Genomic DNA, 18,055 nt, shown 5'->3' on the forward strand with positions numbered 1-18,055 from the left:
GTGCTTCACCCCTGAATGTTGGGTGTTGGGGGGCAAATAATATGCCCTTGGAGCAAAAGGGGCCAAACCCAATGTGCCTTATCCATCTGGCCCTGTTGCACATTACAATATACTGGACTCCAAACCTAATGCCTTGATGAGTTGGTGTTTCTGGGATCACTTGGGAAATGCACTTTTCAAGAGGGAGGAGCATGAATCGTTAAGAGTCCAGAGGATGGACTGGGGCAGGCTGTTCCACTAGTGGTCCCCCCAGCAGTGAACCACACTTCCTACACTTGTGAACAGCCTTCCTACACTGATTTTGGGCTTGCCCTGGTGACTTGCTTTGGCCAGTGGGATACTAGCAAGAATGATCAAGCAGAGACCCAATAAATGCTTGCACAATGGGACTTGTCACTCAAAGCACAGCCTCCATGCTGGAAGGAAGTCCAGCTATCCTGCCTGGCCATGCAGGGAACCCTGAATGAGGAGACATCACACAAAGACAAGTGACATGGAGGACAAATTAGGTGCTCCAGTGAATTCCCAGCTGAGTGCAACCAAGGGAAGGACCCAGCTGACACCATGTGGAACAGAAGACCCCAATCATAGAATTGCAAAAAATGATACATCAATGTTGTCTAAGCCATTAGGTTTTGGAGTGGTTGGTTTGCACAAAAGCGTACAGTCATCACCAACAGCCACAGCCCTCGTGAGCTCAGGTCCACACATCTCTGGCTACCACCTCCTGCCCTGCTAGCCTACTCTCTCTAGTGCCATGACTCCTGCAATTCTTGGGCCCCCACCGGGAACCCCAACCCATTGGCCCCACCCCCTCTGTTGTCCTCTCTCCTTTGTTCATTCAGCTCTAACGCCACAGGCAAGCATCTAGGCCACTCTCTTTTAGAACCCCCTCCGTTCCTGCTCAGCACAGCCACAGTCTTGGCTAAACCCGACCCTCCTCTTTCTTCCCGCCTTCTTTGCAGCAGCCTACATAGGCTGGAGAAAAACACACAGTTGCACTGACTAGCACCCTAAACATTGCTGGGCCATCCTACTGCCTTTTTCTACTTCTCTCCTAGACAGTTACATCACTCCTGGACCTCTCTCCTTGCCCTGCCAACATTTGCTCCCCCGTCCTCACTTTCAACTGATGACTTTGTTTTCTACTTATATGAGAAAGTAGAAACTTCTCAACAGCAGAGAACTCCCCCAAACTCCTACCTCCACACCCACTTTACATCAGACTCTCCTTTGTACTGAGCTGAGCCACCCATGCTCCTATCTAACTCCCTAGCCCTACCCTCGCCAGCAATTCTCCTCTATGGGATCACTCCTGTTGGTGAGCAAACATGCCATCTCCTCTCCCAGTATAAAACCAACAATCTCTCCACTTCCCTTCTCTTTCCAGTTTTGGCCCCATTCCTCTGCTCCTGTTTTTAGCAAAAACACCTCAGAAGAGTTGTCTGTCTCACAGCCTCCAATCTTCTCTCTCTCTCTCTTTTTTTTAAGATTTTATTTATTTATTTGAGAGAGAGAGACAGAGAGGGACAGAGAGAGCACAAGCAGGGGGAGAGGCAGGATCCCTGCTGAGCAAGGGGCCCGATATGGGGCTCTATCCCAGAACCTGGAGATCATGACCTGAGCCGAAGGCAGACGCTTAACCATATGAGCCACCCAGGCGCCCCACAGCCTCCAATCTTCTCTCATCACTCCCGTTTCACCCCTCAGACAGACGTAGTCCGCCATCACTCATTCAAGAGCTGTACTTGCCAAGGCAACCAGTGTCCTTGTCTCGCTCAGTTATTAATTCCCGACCCTAACCTTACAGGACCTATCAGCAGCACCCACCTGACATGGCTGATCCCTCTCTTTCACATAGTCTTTACTTGGCTCCCAAGCTACCACCCTCTCCTGGTTTTCCTCTTACTTGACATCTCCCTCCCTTTACTGGCTCCTCCTCTTTTCAACCTCTCTTCCCCCTTTATAAGGGAGTACCCAGGCTCAGTCTTTGACCTCTCCTTTGCTAGCCACATTTTCTTTTTTTTTTTTTTAAGATTTTATTTATTTGAGAGACAGAGCAGGACAAGGGAGAGGCGCAGAGGGAGAGGGAGAAGCAGGCTCCCCCCTGAGCAGGGATCCTGACGTGGGGCTCAATCCCAGGACCCTGGGATCATGACCTGAGCCGAAGGAAGACGCTCAACGACTGAGCCCCCCAGGCGCCCCACGGCATTTTCTTCCAATGTGATCTCATCCAGTTGCATGGCTTTAAATACAAGAAATGTGCTATTGAATGCCAAGTTTATACCCCAGGCTGGACAGCTCCCCTGAACTCTATACTCATATATTCAATTGCTTTGCAACCTTAACATGTAGCATGAACAAGAAATTCATTTTTATTTTGCTAAGCCACTGAGAATTTGGAGTTGTTACTGAAGCATAAATATGGCTAACCAGACTTCTACAGAACACTGGCCCCATGTGTCCGAACACCCATTATCTCTTAGCTAGCTACTTGTATTCACTTGCTAAATAGCCTTCCTGCTTCCAATCTTCCCCCTAAACTACTGTACCCATCAGCCAGCTTGATTCATGGAAAAACTACTCCTCTATTCAAATCCTCCGATGGCCTCATTTTTCTAAGTGTACAAGTCAAAGATCTCATAAGAGCCTCCTAACTCCCCTCTGGCCCCTCACATCTCTGATCTTGACCCGTTTCTGTCCTGCACTCCTGTCTGGTCACAGTGGACACCCCACTTTTTCAAACATCCCAGCTCAGGGCCTTTGCACTGGCTCTTCCCCCAAATGCTCACATGGCTCTCTCTCTCCTCCTTACACTGTTCAAATTGACTTGTCAATAGGGCACTCCCTGCCCACCACCTTCCTAAGGACTCCAACCCCTAATGCTGACCTACTTGTTTCCCCCACAGCATTTATCACTTTTGCATAGGACTTATTTATCATGGGACTTTTCTGCTTCCCTGATATATGATCAGGGATTTTTGTTTTGTGCACTGGTGTAGTTTCAGTGTGTGTGTGTAGGGAGGGTGAAAGCCTAGCTAGAGTGGTTGTCAGGAAACAAGGGTGGTAGCCCCCAAAGCCCTCATGCCCCGGAGTGCCTGTTTAGGAAGGAGCTGGACCAAGCTGTTCAGCTACTGGCACATCACCACACCTTAGTTAAGCAGCTTGAGACCTGGGGAAGGTTGGGGTAGCCTGAGGATGGGCTGTGTGGGGAAACCCGGGGGCACCGTGGTCCTCAGCTGGGCCCCTGTGAGGAGGTGGTGGGTGGCCAGGGAGGAAGGAGGGCGGGCAGGTGCCCAGGTCCTGTAGGCGCTTGGCTCCCCAGCCCCTACTCCGCAGCGCCTCCCTCCTCGCGCCTCCTGCACGTTGTCCTGCAGATGGGGGGCCGTTTACGGGGAGCCGCAGCGAGTCCCGCAGAAACCCCAACTCGCAGGGCCCTCCCGCCGGCCCCTCCGCGAGGGGTCGAAAGTCGGGAGCACAGTCCGAGTCGCAGTCCCGGCGTGGGGATGCGAAGCCGGGCGCGAGACTGGGGGCAGCCGGGCCGTCGCGGGGTCGGAAGCTAGGTGCGGGGTCCGGCGCCGGGCGTGGGGTGCGGCGCTGGGTCCGAGCCTAGAACCGGCAGCGGGGAGCAAGGAGCAGAAGTGAGGCCTCCAGCACAAAGCTTCCCGCGAAACTGACGTAGCGCGGGGCGGCAGCGCAGGCACCGCCTCCGGCCGACCCCTCCCCCGCCCTCCCTCCGCTCCTCAATACGCCGGCGCACTCTCCCTACTCCCATTGGCCACGGCGTGGCGGCGCGCGCCGGCAGGCGCAGTGCGCGCCCCGCGATTGGCGGGGCAGCGGCGGGCGGGGGTGTGTCGGCGCCACGCCCCGCCTCCAGCTCTGCTCGCGGTGGTGCGCGCGGCGGCGGCGGCGGCGGCGGCGGCGGCGGCGGCGCGTGGCAGGTCCGGCGGCGGCGGCGGCGGCGGCGGCGGCGGCGGCGGCGGCGGCGGCGGCGGCGCGTGGCAGGTCCGGCGGGCGCGAGGCGGCGGTGGCCCGAGCCCGGCCCAGCCTCGTCCCGCCCGGCCTCGACCCCGGCCCGCCGGCCCGGCCCACCCGGCGCGCCGCGGCGCCGCCCCGGCCCGGCCCCGGTCCCGGCCCGGCGCCTCCCGAGGGAGCGGCGCCGCCGGCCGAGCGCAGGCCCCGCCATGACCGACTTCAAATTGGGCATCGTGCGGCTCGGCCGGGTGGCCGGGAAGGTGAGCGGAGCGGGAGCGCGGGGCCGGGGGCCGGGGGCTGGAGCGCTCGGCAGGGGCCGCGGGGTCGGGGGCATGCGGGGCCGAGAGGGTGGGCGGGCTGGCGGCGGGTCCCCGCGGGCCAGGAGGGGGCTGGCGGCCGCGGGCCGCGCAGCGCCCTTCCGAGGCGGCCCGCTCGCTCGTTGGCAAGACGGTCTGCGTGCGTCTCAGTGCCTGGCCGTCCGTAGTGGAGCTTCGCGCAGGGTTCACGCTGCCAGCGGTGGCCGTGTCTGGACGAGCCTCGGTGGGCCTCCCAGAGCAGGGCCTCCCTCTGCTTCTCTCCCTTACCTGGCCCCGCCCTCCGCGTGTTCGAGGCTGGGGCTTCCTGGCACCTGTGGGCATTGAGGCTTGGCTGTTTCCAGGAGCCGGCCGGCCGTGCAGCTGCGCCAGCCACGGACCTTACCCTGGATGGGAACCCTGTTCCCATCACCAGCGGCGGAAGCTTCTGGTGGGAGAGAGGAGCAGAGGCAGTCAGATGAAGGTAAAACCGACTTAGATCTTAGAAAAAGGCTTTCCAAGCAAGAATGAGACTAGTCCGTTTGGGGGACTGTTTCCTGCCTTTCCTGCAAGAGGAATGTGGCTTTTTACCTCATGAAGGGTGGGTTCCCCGTCAGCTCTGAGACCCCTTCTAACTCCGTGACTGGTTGTATTAGTGTCATCCCTTAAAACTGTTATTTGGAACACCTCAGACAGGAAACAAACAGTTCAGTGTGTACTGCCACCCATCTTAATAAATAAACGTTAATTGAAACCTTCTGGATGTTCTGCCTCAACCCAGGGCCCCTTTCTCTCTTCTGAGGAAGCGGCCCTCAGATTAGGGTTACTGGCACGTTAAAACACACAGCTTAGAGGTTAGCCAGCTCAGTGGCACTTACGGTTTAGGCTCATGTGGATGGGGAGTGAAGCCTGACAGTCTTGAGTGGGAAATATCCACCGGCTTTTTGGGGTAGGCTGCCTCATGCCCCTTACCTGCTGGCCTCGTGTAGCCGGAGGGGGCCGTTTCTGTCTGTTACTAATACTTTGCTGTGACCCTGAAGGTAACGTTTTGAAACGTGGTTAATTTCCAGACCAAGTACACACTGATAGATGAGCAAGATATCCCGCTGGTGGAGGGCTACTCCTTTGAGGTAAGGGTGGCTGTTTCTCTGCTGGCCTGCTTTCAGTCAGCGCCGGGGAGGGTCATGAGGGATGGGTTTTGGCCCCTGTGAGGGCAGCCGGGCTTTCACTGTCCAGTGGAGCCCCCCCCACCACCGTGATGTTGGTCCTCCCCCACGTTGCCCCTGGTGGCTGACTCTTCCTGAAAACATCAGTCGTGTCATGTTTGTGATTGAATGTTCAACTGGACAAGCTCTGACTCCCCAGGAGACTGTCCGGTGCCACCTCACCTCTCCTCTGGCCTGGCCCCACCACCCCTCCTGTGCCCTTGTGCTCTCCATTCTCTCATCTTCCTGAGCTCCTTTGCCTTCTGCTGTTCTCTGCTTGATGAGCTTCTGTCCCCCGGCCAGCCCTCACCTACCGGCACCCCCCTTTGTAAACCCTGCCGGAGCCCGTGGACCCGCTACACGCTCATCTCAGCCCCTCATGCTTTTAGAGTACAGATGACCCTTGAACAACATGAGTTTGAACTGCACAGGTTAACTTAGATGTGGGTTTGGTTTTTTTTTTTTTTATAAACATAGTCCAGTACTTTCTCGAAAATGTTTTCTTTTCTCAGCTTTAACTTCTTGTAAGAATATAGCATATGATACCTGTAACGTGGTATGTGTAATTAGCTGTCTCTGTTATCGGTAACATTTCTAGTCAAAAGCAAGCTATCAGTAAAGTATCCAAAAGTTAAAAGTCATATGTGGATTTTCAACTGTGTGGGGGTTCAGTGTGCCTTATGTTTAGGGGCCTACTGTTAGTTACTTGTTCAAAGATTTTTCTCACTGAATTGTGGGTTTTTTCCTAAGAATAGGAAAATTTATTTCTTTGTGTCCACAGTATTTTGCAGAGTGGTTTGTGAGTGTATGCTTGTTGGGATATGGGGCTGGCTTCCATGTCTGGGAGCCTCTGCAGAGCCCTGGGTCCCAGAAATAGGCCTCATATATGTGCCCTGGCTTGTTTGTTTCACTTCATTTCTTTAAGTGGGGTTCAAAATGTAGCTGAGAATCGGAGGCTTTTTAACAGACCTTTTCCTTGTTCTTTCTCAGGCCCGGATGGAAGTAGATGCAGATGGAAATGGTGCTAAGATATTTGCATATGCTTTTGACAAAAACCGAGGAAGAGGGTCAGGAAGGCTCCTTCACGAGCTGCTGTGGTAGGTATTTTCCAGCTGCTGGTTTGCCATTTGGGTACTGCATGAGCCCTGTACAGGGTGCATGGAGCCTGTGGAGAAACCTGCCCTTGTTGACAGAAGGTGCTTTCCCCAAGTCCTGCGCCCCCTACCATCCCTCTTACTTTTGTGTCATTGCCGCAACCCAGAGGGATTGTTTGCTCGTTGGCGTATTGTACCACTAATGGAGCACCCTAAAAGTGCACTTTCTGCTCAGCTACTTGCTCCAGACACAGCCTCCTCTGGGGTCTGGTCCCTCTACTGTGTTCTTGCTGAGCTTGTTAGTGGGATGTGAGGAACGACCTACCTCTCCTTGGTGTCCATGGTGGAGTTCCAAAATGCTTCAAAATAACTCAGGTGAGGTATTCTCTAGGCTGTGTGTTTGATAGTTGGGGGTTCCATCCTGGCTTCTTGCAGCCTAGCTCTTAAATCAAGGGGCTGAACTGTCAACGTGGTCCATCTTGTTGGCATAGACTCACATACTTGGATTCCTCTCAGCAGCCTTGCTCCTGACTGTCCCTGTCAGTGTGGCGAGGGGCCAGTTCAGATCCCGTGGCTGAAGTGTTTGGGAAGGCCGGAGGCGGCTGATTGCGAGAGTTGTCTGTTTCCTAGGGAGCGGCACAGGGGAGGCATTGCTCCCGGGTTTCAGGTGGTGCACCTCAATGCTGTGACTGTGGACAACCGCCTGGACAACCTACAGCTGGTGCCGTGGGGCTGGCGGCCCAAAGCTGAAGAGACATCCAGCAAACAAAGGTGGGTCTCCTCAGGGCCTGCTGAAGCCAGCAGAGGTGCCTCCGGGGGGAAAGCCGTCCTCCTCCAAGCTCTTGTGTTTTCATTTGTTTTTGTTTTTTAAAGATTTTATTTAGCGCCTGGGTAGCTCAGTCATAAAGCATCTGCCTTCAGCTCAGGTCATGGTCCCAGGGTCCTGGGATGGAGCCCAGCATTGGGCTCCCTGCTCGGCAGGAAGCCTGCTTCTCCCTCTCCCACTCCCCCTGCTTGTGTTCCCTCTCTCACTCTGTCTCTCTCTGTCAAATAAAGAAATAAAATCTTAAAAAAAAAAATGATTTTATTTATTATCTGAGAGAGAGGGAGCACAGGGAGAGGCAGGGAGCCCAACGCGGGGCCTGATCCCAGGACCCCGGGATCGAGACCTGAGCCGACAGCAGCTGCTTAACCGACTGAACCACCCTGGCTCCCCACCCTCCAAGCTCCTGTTACCAAGAGGGCTCATGTCTCTACTCTGCATTCTGATGCTTCTGTGAGAGTGGAGACCTTGGCTATTTTCCCTCAAAGTGTGGGACCCTTGTTTTCTTCATGGGGGTGGGATACCATTTTGATGGTTATATTTTGGGTTGGTTTTCTAATGATTGGCTCTAGTGGGGAGAAGGGTTATCTGGGCTGGATGCTTGCACATAAGCAGGACTTCTGCTCCATACCCCTGAGAAAAGTCGGACATCTTTGTCTTAAGGATGGCCCTGTACACACACATGCGTCTTTTTGTCATGCTCTTCGGCTAAACACTTCACTTAAGTAGTAGTTTAAAAGAAGCAAGACATGGGGCACCTGAGTGGCTCAGTTGGTTAAGCAGCTGCCTTTGGCTCAGGTCATGTTCCCCAGGGTCCTGGGATGGAGCCCCACGATGGGTCCCTGCTCAGCAGGAGCCTACTTCTCCCTCTGCCCCTCCCCCCTGCTTGTGCTCTCTCACTTGCTCTTTCTCAAATAAATAAATTCTTTAAAAGAAGCAAGGCAATGTGCTTTGGGGACTCTGCTGTTTAGCATCCACCTCTGTGTGGTCCTGAAAACAGTGCTTCTGCTCAGGATAGCATAGGTATCCCACTTGGGCAAGTAGGATGCTGAGAACAGCTCCCATGGCCCCAAGAACAGCCCAGGTATGAGCTTCATGGAGCCCTTGGGAAGAGCTGCGGAACCAGCAGGATGGGAGTTGGGAGCTGCAATGAGCCAGGATGTTCTTGGTCATGTGTACATCATCTTTGGGCCCACGGGGGCTCTCTGGGGTTTGTGCATGCCCTTGGGCCTCTGGGAAGGCTCTTTCATCAAACAAAATGAAGGCGGTGTTATCAACAGAAGGATAAGGGCAGCTCAGGAGGCATATTAGCATCCACAGATTTTCTCCTGGGTTGTCCAACATGGACGCTTGTAAAGTGTGAGCACTGGGACCTGCCCCCACAACACCACACAGGTTTCCCCACTGCAGACCTAGAGGGCACTGTCTACCCCTTCACCCAGCAGTGGATCTGCTCCTTCCAGGACCTCTGGGTAATGAAGTCTGTCACTTTAGGCCTTTGTGTGACTCATGGTTTGGCCAACCTATGGCTGAATGTTACATTTACTCATCTGAACACCCTTTATGGCTATAAGATAACCACAGTTGAGAACACCTGTTTGGGAAAGGATCCATCACACCCCAGGCTACCCTGTCCAGTGGTCTCTGCCGGGTCATGGCCCGGTTGCCCCCATTCTCCGCTAGGCTCCTCCTGGGAAACCCAGGACTGAGGCTGTGCTCTCGAGGCTCTCTCCTTTGTGACCTCCCAGGAGCCGATCTAGTGGTGCCATCCTTAGTTTGTCCAAGGCTAGGGATTTAGACCCTCAGCGGTGGTCACACCATTTGTGGGTCAGAGCCAGCCTGAGTGCAGCCCGAACTCCCAGCTGGCCTGGGCATTATGTGTCCTTCTGTTTCTCAGCTGGTGGCCTCCACAGGCCTCAGCCTGTCTGTGAGGCCAGGAATATGGCACCATGGATTCTCCCAGGCCTGCACATCCCACCTAGCTTTCCTTCCATGTGGGGGCCACAAGTGTGGCTCATCTGTTAGGGGGGAGGGGCCTCTTTGTCAAAGTGTGTTTTCTTTCCTTGCTGCTTTTAAAAGCCAGCTGGGGCCAAAACTTGCCTCCGTCTTGTAGGACTTCATTGAAGGGCTCAGAAGGCAGCCAACAGCCTCCTACATCCTGACTCTTCCCTTTGAAAAACTTTTCTTGTTCTGGTAAAATGTATATAATGTTTACCATCTTAACCATTTTTCTTAAAAGATTTATATATATATATATTTAAGATTTTACTTATTTATGTGACAGAGACACAGCGAGAGAGGGAACACAAGCAGGGGGAGCAGGAGAGGGAGAAGCAGGCTTCCCAACAAGCAGGGAGCCCGATGCGGGGCTTGATCCCAGGACCCTGGGACCATGATCTGAGCCGAAGGCAGACGCTTAATGACTGAGCCACCCAGGCGCCCCAAGATTTATATATTTTAGAGAGAGAGTGTGCATGTGTGAGAGTGTACCCAGGGGTGGGTGGGGCAGGAAGGGGCAGAGGGAGAGGGAGAGAATCTCAAGCAGGCTCCGGCTGAGCGGAAGCTCCATCCCACAATCCTAAGATCATGACCTGAGCCGAAATCAAAAGTCAGGCACTCAAGTGACTACGCCACCCAAGTACCTCCATCTTAACCATTTTTGAATGTTCAGTTCAGTGGTGTTGAATACACCCACATGGCTGTAAAACCATCCCCACCATCCATCCATTTTTTCAGAACTTTTCCATTGTCCACCCAAACACAGACCCCTCCCCTCCCCAAGCCTCCAGCCTCCTGTTCTCTGTTTCTGGATCTGATTCCTCTAGGGCCTCCTGGGAGTAGAATCCTGCAGGATTTGTCTTTTTGTGACAGGCTTATCTCAGCACAGTGTCCTCAAGGTCTGTCCGTGGTGTTGCCTTTGTTAGGATTTCCATTCTTTTTATTTATTTTTTATTTATTTTTTTTAAAGATTTTATTTATCAGAGAGACAGTGAGAGAGGGAATGGGGGAGGGGGAAAGGGAGAAGCAGGCTTCCCGCCGAGCAGGGAACCCGATGCAGGGCCCGACCCCAGGACCCCGGGACGAGCCGAAGGCCGATGCCCAATGACTGAGCCCCCCCCCCCCCCCAGGCGCCCTCTGTTCTTTTTAAAGATTGAATGATAATCCATTACATTTATACACCACATTTACCTATTCGTGTGCTGACGACAACACACACTTGGGTCGTTTTCATGTTTTATCTGTTGTGAGTAATGCTGCCATGAACATGAAAGTGCAAATGTGTCTGTAAGATCCTGCTTTCAGTTTGTTTGAGTATATGCCCAGCAGTGCACTTGCAGGATTGTAGGATAGTTCTGTTTTTAACTTTTTGAGGAACCACCATAATGTTTTCCACAGTGTCCACCGTTTTAAATTCCGCGAACAGTGCACAAGGGTTCCAGTTTCTCCACATCCTTGCCAATACTTAGTACACTCTGGTTTTTGTTCTGTTTTAAGGAATAGTCATCCTAATGATTGTGAGGTGATATCTCATTGTAGTTTTGATTTGCATTTTCCTGATGATGAGTGATGGTGAGCATTTTTTCATGTGCCTGTTGGCCATTTGTACGTCGTCTTTTAGAGGAGTGTATTATGGTCTTTTGCCTATTTTTAGAGATTTATTTATTTATTGGGGGGTGGGGGAGGGAGAGAGCGAATCTCAACAGACTTCCCACTGAGCACGGAGCCCATCTCATGACCCTAAGGTCATGACCTGAGCTGAAATCAAGAGTCAGACGCTTAACCGACTGAGCCACCCCGGCTTCCTTTGCCTATTTTTAAATCTGGTTGTTTGGTTTTTTTCTTGTTGAGTTATGGGAGCTCTTTATATATTCTGGATATTAATTTCTTATCAGATACATGATTTGCATATATTTTCCCTCATTTTGTGGGTTGCCTTTTTAGCTCTGTGGATAGTGCCCTTTTTTTGTTGTTCTTCTAAGTAAGCTTCAGGCCCAACATGGGGCTTGAACGCATGACCCCAACATCAAGAGTTATGGCTTCTGATGAATCACAAACCTGTACTTCTGAAACAAATAATACACTATATGTTTTAAAAAAAAAAGAGTAGATAGTAGAAAGGGAAGAATGAAGTGGGGGAAATCGGAGGGGGAGACGAACCATGAGAGACTATGGACTCTGAGAAACAAACTGAGGGTTCTAGATTGGAGGGGGGTGGGGGAATGGGTTAGCCTCGTGATGGGTATTAAAGAGGGCATGTTCTGTGTGGAGCGCTGAGTGTTATATGCAAACAATGAATTATGGATCACTATGTGATGTATGGTGATTAACATAACAATAAAATAAAATTAAAAAAAAAAGAAGGAGTTATGGCCTCTGCCCTACTGACTGAGCCAGCCAGGCGCCCTGAGGTCTTACATTAAAGTCCTTGATCCATTTTGAATTAATTTTTGTATATAACCTAGTCTCTCCAGGCCTGGCCCCCATGGGGGTGTTGGGGTGAAGGGGGTGTTAATCTGTTCCTTTGGAACCCAGCATCAGGGCGGGCTGCTGACTGCCTGCACTTGTCCCACCCAACCTGTGCTCCCGTGGGGCCTGTTGGGGCACCTCAGTTCTAGCGTCGGGTAGGATTCTTGAGTTGTAAGCTTCTGGTCCACTAAGGACATAGAGCAGCTCACAGCATCGAAGGGGAGGTGGCTGGGGCAGAAGCAGGTGCCTCTGGGGCCATGAGCAGGAAAAAGGGCTGCGAGGCCTTGCTCGGGTGGCCAGACTTGGCCGGGTCCCTGTCCTGAGACCACATGTTCTCTCTGCCTGCCGTGTGCCTGTGAGTCCCAGATTTGGTGGGATTGAGGAGTGAGGTAGACATAGCCCTGCTCTGTACCTTTTAGTGGGTAGATACCTGATGTCACACAGAGATAAGCCCCACTACATAGTTCGGGGGAGCGGGTGCAAAGAAAAGCCAAGTTGTAAAAACCAAGCAAGGGTAACAGTTTGTCCTGAAGTCGTGTCATTGTCGTGTCCCTGCTTTGACTGTGTCTGGCTGGAGTGTACCGAATCGTCTGCTTTTCCTTTCGAGGGAGCAAAGCTTATACTGGCTGGCGATCCAGCAGCTTCCCACGGACCCCATAGAGGAGCAGTTCCCCGTCCTGAACGTGACCCGGTACTACAACGCCAACGGAGACGTGGTAGAAGAGGAGGAGAACTCCTGCACCTACTATGAGTGCCATTACCCTCCCTGCACGATGATCGAGAAGCAGGTACCAGTGCGGCCGCGAGCGCTGGCCCACACCCCGCCGTCCTAGCCCCTCTCCAGCTGTGGCGGCTTCAGCGCATGGGGGTGCCGGGTCCTTTCTGGTTGGGGTGTGGCGTCTGCCCCACAGCCGGTCCCCTGGTGCGACGGTGAAGCCATGGTGGTTCTGTGTGTGCTTTCAGCTCCGCGAGTTCAACATCTGCGGGCGCTGCCAGGTGGCCCGGTACTGCGGCTCGCAGTGCCAGCAGAAGGACTGGCCGGCTCACAAGAAGCACTGTCGGGAGAAGAAGCGCCCCTTCCAGCACGAGCTCGAGCCAGAGCGATGACCGGGCTGCCCGAGCTTCCTTGGGCGCAGCAGACACGACTGGTGGTTGACCTGAAGGTGTGAAGAAGCCAGTGACGCGCACCCATGGCCACCGCCACGGAGGCCCCTCATCGTGGGTACTTTGTGTGGGCACAGTGCTCCCCGCGGTGTTCCGCTCCAAGCAGAGACAGCTGGGGAGGCTCCCACCAGGACGCTTCTCATTATTTATATGTTAATATGTTTGTAAACTCATGTACAGTTTTTTTGGGGGGAGGCAGTGGGAGGGTTAGAAATTACAAATAGAATCATTTGCTGTAATTCTCAAATGGCAAATGGTCGGGCCACATGTTTAAAAAGTCTAAAAAGTGTCACGTAGCAGAAGCTTCTCCCGGGCAGCTGCAGCCCCGAGGAGCGTGGCCTGCATGGGGTCGCATCTACAAGGCACAGTAAAGGGGTGGAATCATCGAGTGCCTCAGCCGTTCTGTGCTCTCCTTTTTGCCCTTAATGCTGTTGAGGTTTATTTTGGAGTGAATCAAGGTGGTCCGGGCGTGGGGGGTGGGGGTTGCCTTTATTCCTGGGTTGAGAGAGAGGAGGCGGGCAGGGAACATGAGACCAGACTGTGCTTGTCCCGTGGCAGGAGTTCCTGGGGGTGTTGGAGTAGGCAGCCCTGTTTAGTGGGCATGGAATGTTCTTGGCCCTGGCACAGGTAAATTCTGGATTCATGCACTGAGTGGCGGAGCTTCTGCCCAGCAGACCTCCTGAGGTCCTGCCTGTGCATTGGGGTAGCCAGGGTGAGTGAGTGCTTCTTCCCTGTCTACTCTACTGGGCTCCCTCTCCCTTCAGGGAGCCACAGGTGTCCAAAGGCTGGGTGGTGTCTCCTCTACCTCGCAGAACCACCTGAGGGCAACGAGCCAGCCTCTGCGCCTGGGAACTTACTGGTCTCCAGGTCCAGCCAGCCAGCCAGCCAGACTGCTAGAGGCTTTACTTCGTGGGAGAGTGAAGGCTGGCCGTTCTACCTGTGTGTCCTGGGCCGTCCCTTTCCCCATGTTGGTCCCAGGGGTTCCTGCTGCACTGTCTGTGGTGCAGCTCTTCTGTCGTCTTCAGTGTGTTCCATCTGCCTTGTGTGTTCTCATTTCCCTGGCTGGGAACAGCCTCTTGGTGTCTTCGGTTTGTGAGTTGAGCTTTTGGTAGGTTCTTTTGCAGTCCTTGGGTAGTATGTCTTGGAGAGCAGGACTGGGGAAATCAGGTGAAGACAACATACAGGGCACAGGAGGGCTCATTCCTAACTCCGAGGGAGGGTCTCTGAAGGTGAGAGAACCCCACCTGCTCCCCTTTGCCAGTGTGTGGGTTAGGTGCAGCATATTTTCTAGGCCAGGGACATCTTTGCTCCATAGGTGAGGTCTACTCTAGGTCTCTCCTGACCCTAGGTTGAGTAGTAATGGGGGCTCAGAAACCTACTGGGGAGGGGGATATGTGTGATCCTGAGAGAGAGTCCTGCAGACAGCCGTTGGCTTGAGCTCTTGGGACGTTCCGAGGGCTGGTGTAACTCCTGCTGTAGGCCGGCACGTTGGGGTTTGGGTGGGCTTCCAGGCACAGGGCCCTGAGTGTGCGCAGGCAATGTGCTTTCAAACAAAGGTTCCTGGGGTGAGGAGGCACCAGACCACAGGCTGGGTTTTGCCTGTGTTCTTTGTGTCTGGGCACCTCAGCCTGTCTGCATTCCCTGACCCGCACATATTGTCCTGTGGTCAGCTACTCATCAGAAAATTACATCGAAAGGTCTCAGCTAACCCATAGGACACCACACCAGGTCCTGACACACGGTTGGTTTCTTCCATGTCCCGGGGCTCATCTGGAATAGCATTGGCCTGGGCGTTGCTGTCCACTGTGGCTGCTTCAAGCGGGTGCTGCAGCTGGTAACTGTTCCCTATCCAATTGGGCTTCTCCCTTGTCCTGTGTGTTAGAGACCCCCCCCCCCCCACATCTGTGCTGGGGAAGTGGGCTGGAGCCTGGAAGGTGGCTATAAGGGTTCTAAAGTTGCCTGTGTAGTGACTCCTTCCCTTTGCTTGCATCATTGCCGTGGCCCCCTGGAGTGGACGCTGCCATGAAGGTGCTATAGGATCCATAGACAGCTCTTAATCCTTGTTTGCTTCCCTTGTCCCTTCTCTGATACCAGCCCCTGGTTTCTTTTCTCTGATGGCCCCCAGTCTCTTATCTTTGTAGCCATACATCTGAGAGTAAGGTTAACTAACATTCAGATGGTTAAAATAAGGGACTTGTGTAATTGTGGAGCTACTTGACTTTTAAGATTTTTATTTATCTGAGAGAAGGAACATGATAGTGGGTGGGGGGAGGCAAAAGGAGAGGGAGAAGCAGATCCCTGATGTGGATCTCCATCCCAGGAACCCGGGATCATGACCTGAGCCGAAGGCAGACCCTTAACTGACTGAGCCCCTCGGGTGCCCCTTGACTTTGACTTTTTTTTTTTTAAGATTTTATTTATTTGACAGAGACAGTAAGAGAGGGAACACAAACAGGGGGAGTGGGAGAGGGAGAAGCAGGCTCCCCGTGGAGTATGGAGCCTGATGCAGGGCTCGATCCCAGGACCCTGGGATCATGACCCAAGCCAAAGGCAGACGCTTAACGACTGAGCCACGCAGGCGCCCCTGACTTTTTTTTTTTTTTTTAAGATTATTTGTTAGAGAGAGAGTGCATAAGCAGGGGGAGTGGCAGGTAGAGAGAGAAGCAGGCTCCCCACTGAGCAAGGAGCCCGATGAGGGACTCGATCCCAGGACCCCAGGATCACGACCCGAGCTGAAGGCAGACGCCTAACTGACAGCCACCCAGGCATTCTTCCCCCCTTCTTTTTTTAAGATTTTACTTATTTGAGGGAGAGAGAGCACAGGCAGGGGGAGGGGCAGAGGGAGAAGCAGACTCCCTGCTGAGCAGGGAGCCCCATGCGGGCCTTGATCTCAGGACCCTGAGAGCATGACCTGAGCCAAAGGTAAACACTTCACCGACTGAGCCACCCAGGTGCCCTGACTTTTTTTTAAGTTTTTTTTTTTTTTTAAGTAATCTCTATACCCAGTGTGGGGCTGAAACTCATGACCCTAAGATCAAGAGTTGAATATTCTACCAACTGAGCCAGCCATGCTCCCCTTGACCATTTCTTGTACCAGGCACAGGTGTGTGGTTCCGCCATTTTGGACGGTCCTGTTTCTTGATCAGTCAGCTGTCCTCTGAGCTGCTGACTCAGCTGTATTTCCAGCCAAAGCCCTACCTCAAAAACCACAGGCTGGGTACCCGGGTATCCATGTAGATTTCAACGTCAGCCTGTCCATTTACCTGGGGCTATCGTAACAAAGTATCACAAACTAGATGGCTTAAAACAGGAATGTATCATCCCATTTGTGGAGGTCAGAAGTGTTGCAGGACCATGCTCCCTCTGGACACATGGGAAAGGCCTCTCCCGGCTTCTGGCAGTTGCAGGTGTCCCTTGCCTTGTGGATGCATCATCCCAAAACTCTGTTTTTATGTTATCTTCCTTGTATGGGTCTGTCCCCGAGAGACCAAATCACTCCATAAAGGTACCAGTCATATTGGACTAGGGCCCACCTTAATGGCCTAATTTTAACTGGATTACCTCTGTAAAGACCCTGTTTCCAAATGTCACATTCTGTGGTGCTGTAGGATAGGGCTTCGACATATCTTTTTGGAGAGACACAATTCAATCCATCCTTAACAGTGTCCAAAGCTTGCCTTCCCCAAACCTCTTCTATAGAATATGTTCATTTTCGTGAATGGCAGCAGCGTCTGCTCAGTCTCAGATCAGATCATGGCTGTGCTGGGTGTCCTCCGAGCCCTGCCCCTGGGGCCCAGATGCTGGCTTTTCTCCAGGCCCTCTGTCCACCTTCCGGCCCACCACCCCAGCCGGCGGCGCATCAGGCACCCCCAGCGGGCCCTGGCTCCTTCCTCTGCTGTCCTGGCGGGCGGGTCTTTGCGCTGTAACCGCAGCCCCCCTGGGATGGACGTGAGGGACAGAGGGCAGGCATGGCCAGCCCCTTTGGAGCCGACCCTGGACTTGGCTCCCTGAAGGTGTAGGCCCTTTGCTTACCCCGACTTCTGTGCCCTGTTTTTCTCCTCCCCGCACCCCTTTGTAAGAGCCCAGCTCTTCTGCGATTACGTCTGGATACTCTGCCGTCCCTCCAGACCCGCGTGGGGCCCGCGGAGGTCCGCCGGCCGGCAGGAGGCGCAGGAGCCCGGTCTCACGCGAGGCGGCAACGGCGGCCGGAAGTCCCGCCCCCGGTGCCCCGGAAAAGGGTGGGAGGCGATTGCGGAAGTAAAAAGGACCGACCTGGAACTTAGTCGGACTCTCTCCGCACCGCGGCTCCGACCCGGATCACCGCTCTCTCCGCCGACCTCAGCCCCGGCCCCGAGCCCCGCCCTCACCGCCGGCCCCGACCCCCCCCCTCACCGCCGACCTCAGCCCCGGCCCCGACCCCCACCCCATCACCGCCGACCTCAGCCCCGGCCCCGACCCCCCCCCCCTCACCGCCGACCTCAGCCCCGGCCCCGAGCCCCGCCCACCTCAGCCCCGGCCCTGACCCCCACCTCAGCGCCGACCTCAGCCCCGGCCCCGAGCCCCGCCTCTCCGACGACCTCAGCCCCGGCTCCGAGCCCCGCTCTCTCCGCCGACCTCAGCCCCGGCCCCGAGCCCCCCCTCACCGCCGACCTCAGCCCCGGCCCCGACCCCCCCGCCTCACCGCCGACCTCAGCCCCGGCCCCGACCCCCCCCCCTCAGCGCCGACCTCAGCCCCGGCCCCGAGCTCCGCTCTCTCCGCCGACCTCAGCCCCGGCCCCGAGCCCCCCCTCACCGCCGACCTCAGCCCCGGCCCCGACCCCCCCCCCTCACCGCCGACCTCAGCCCCGGCCCCGACCCCCCCCCCTCAGCGCCGACCTCAGCCCCGGCCCCGAGCCCCCCCTCACCGCCGACCTCAGCCCCGGCCCCGACCCCCCCCCCCTCAGCGCCGACCTCAGCCCCGGCCCCGAGCCCCCCCTCTCCGCCGACCTCAGCCCCGGCCCCGAGCCCCCCCTCACCGCCGACCTCGCCCCGGCC

At 54.8% G+C, this 18,055-nt stretch overlaps 1 protein-coding gene across 2 annotated transcripts; it reads left to right on the forward strand.

Annotated features, from left to right (window-relative positions):
• The first annotated feature begins 4,082 nt into the window (after positions 1 to 4,082).
• Positions 4,083 to 13,417, forward strand: ZMYND19 (zinc finger MYND-type containing 19). 2 transcript variants are annotated; one of them, XM_027616017.1, is made up of 6 exons: positions 4,083 to 4,235; positions 5,339 to 5,398; positions 6,464 to 6,570; positions 7,198 to 7,338; positions 12,474 to 12,645; positions 12,821 to 13,417. In XM_027616017.1, exons 1-6 carry the CDS (start codon positions 4,185 to 4,187, stop codon positions 12,962 to 12,964), a joined length of 675 nt encoding a protein of 224 aa, XP_027471818.1. In that variant the 5' UTR covers positions 4,083 to 4,184; the 3' UTR covers positions 12,965 to 13,417. The 2 variants fall into 2 exon arrangements, with proteins under 2 accessions (XP_027471818.1, XP_027471817.1); XM_027616016.1 differs by having other exon boundaries at positions 4,091 to 4,235; positions 12,465 to 12,645.
• The last annotated feature ends 4,638 nt before the right edge of the window (positions 13,418 to 18,055 follow it).

The sequence above is a fragment of the Zalophus californianus genome, chromosome 13 (assembly GCF_009762305.2).
Source record: "Zalophus californianus isolate mZalCal1 chromosome 13, mZalCal1.pri.v2, whole genome shotgun sequence".
In the NCBI taxonomy this organism is placed as follows: domain Eukaryota; kingdom Metazoa; phylum Chordata; class Mammalia; order Carnivora; family Otariidae; genus Zalophus; species Zalophus californianus.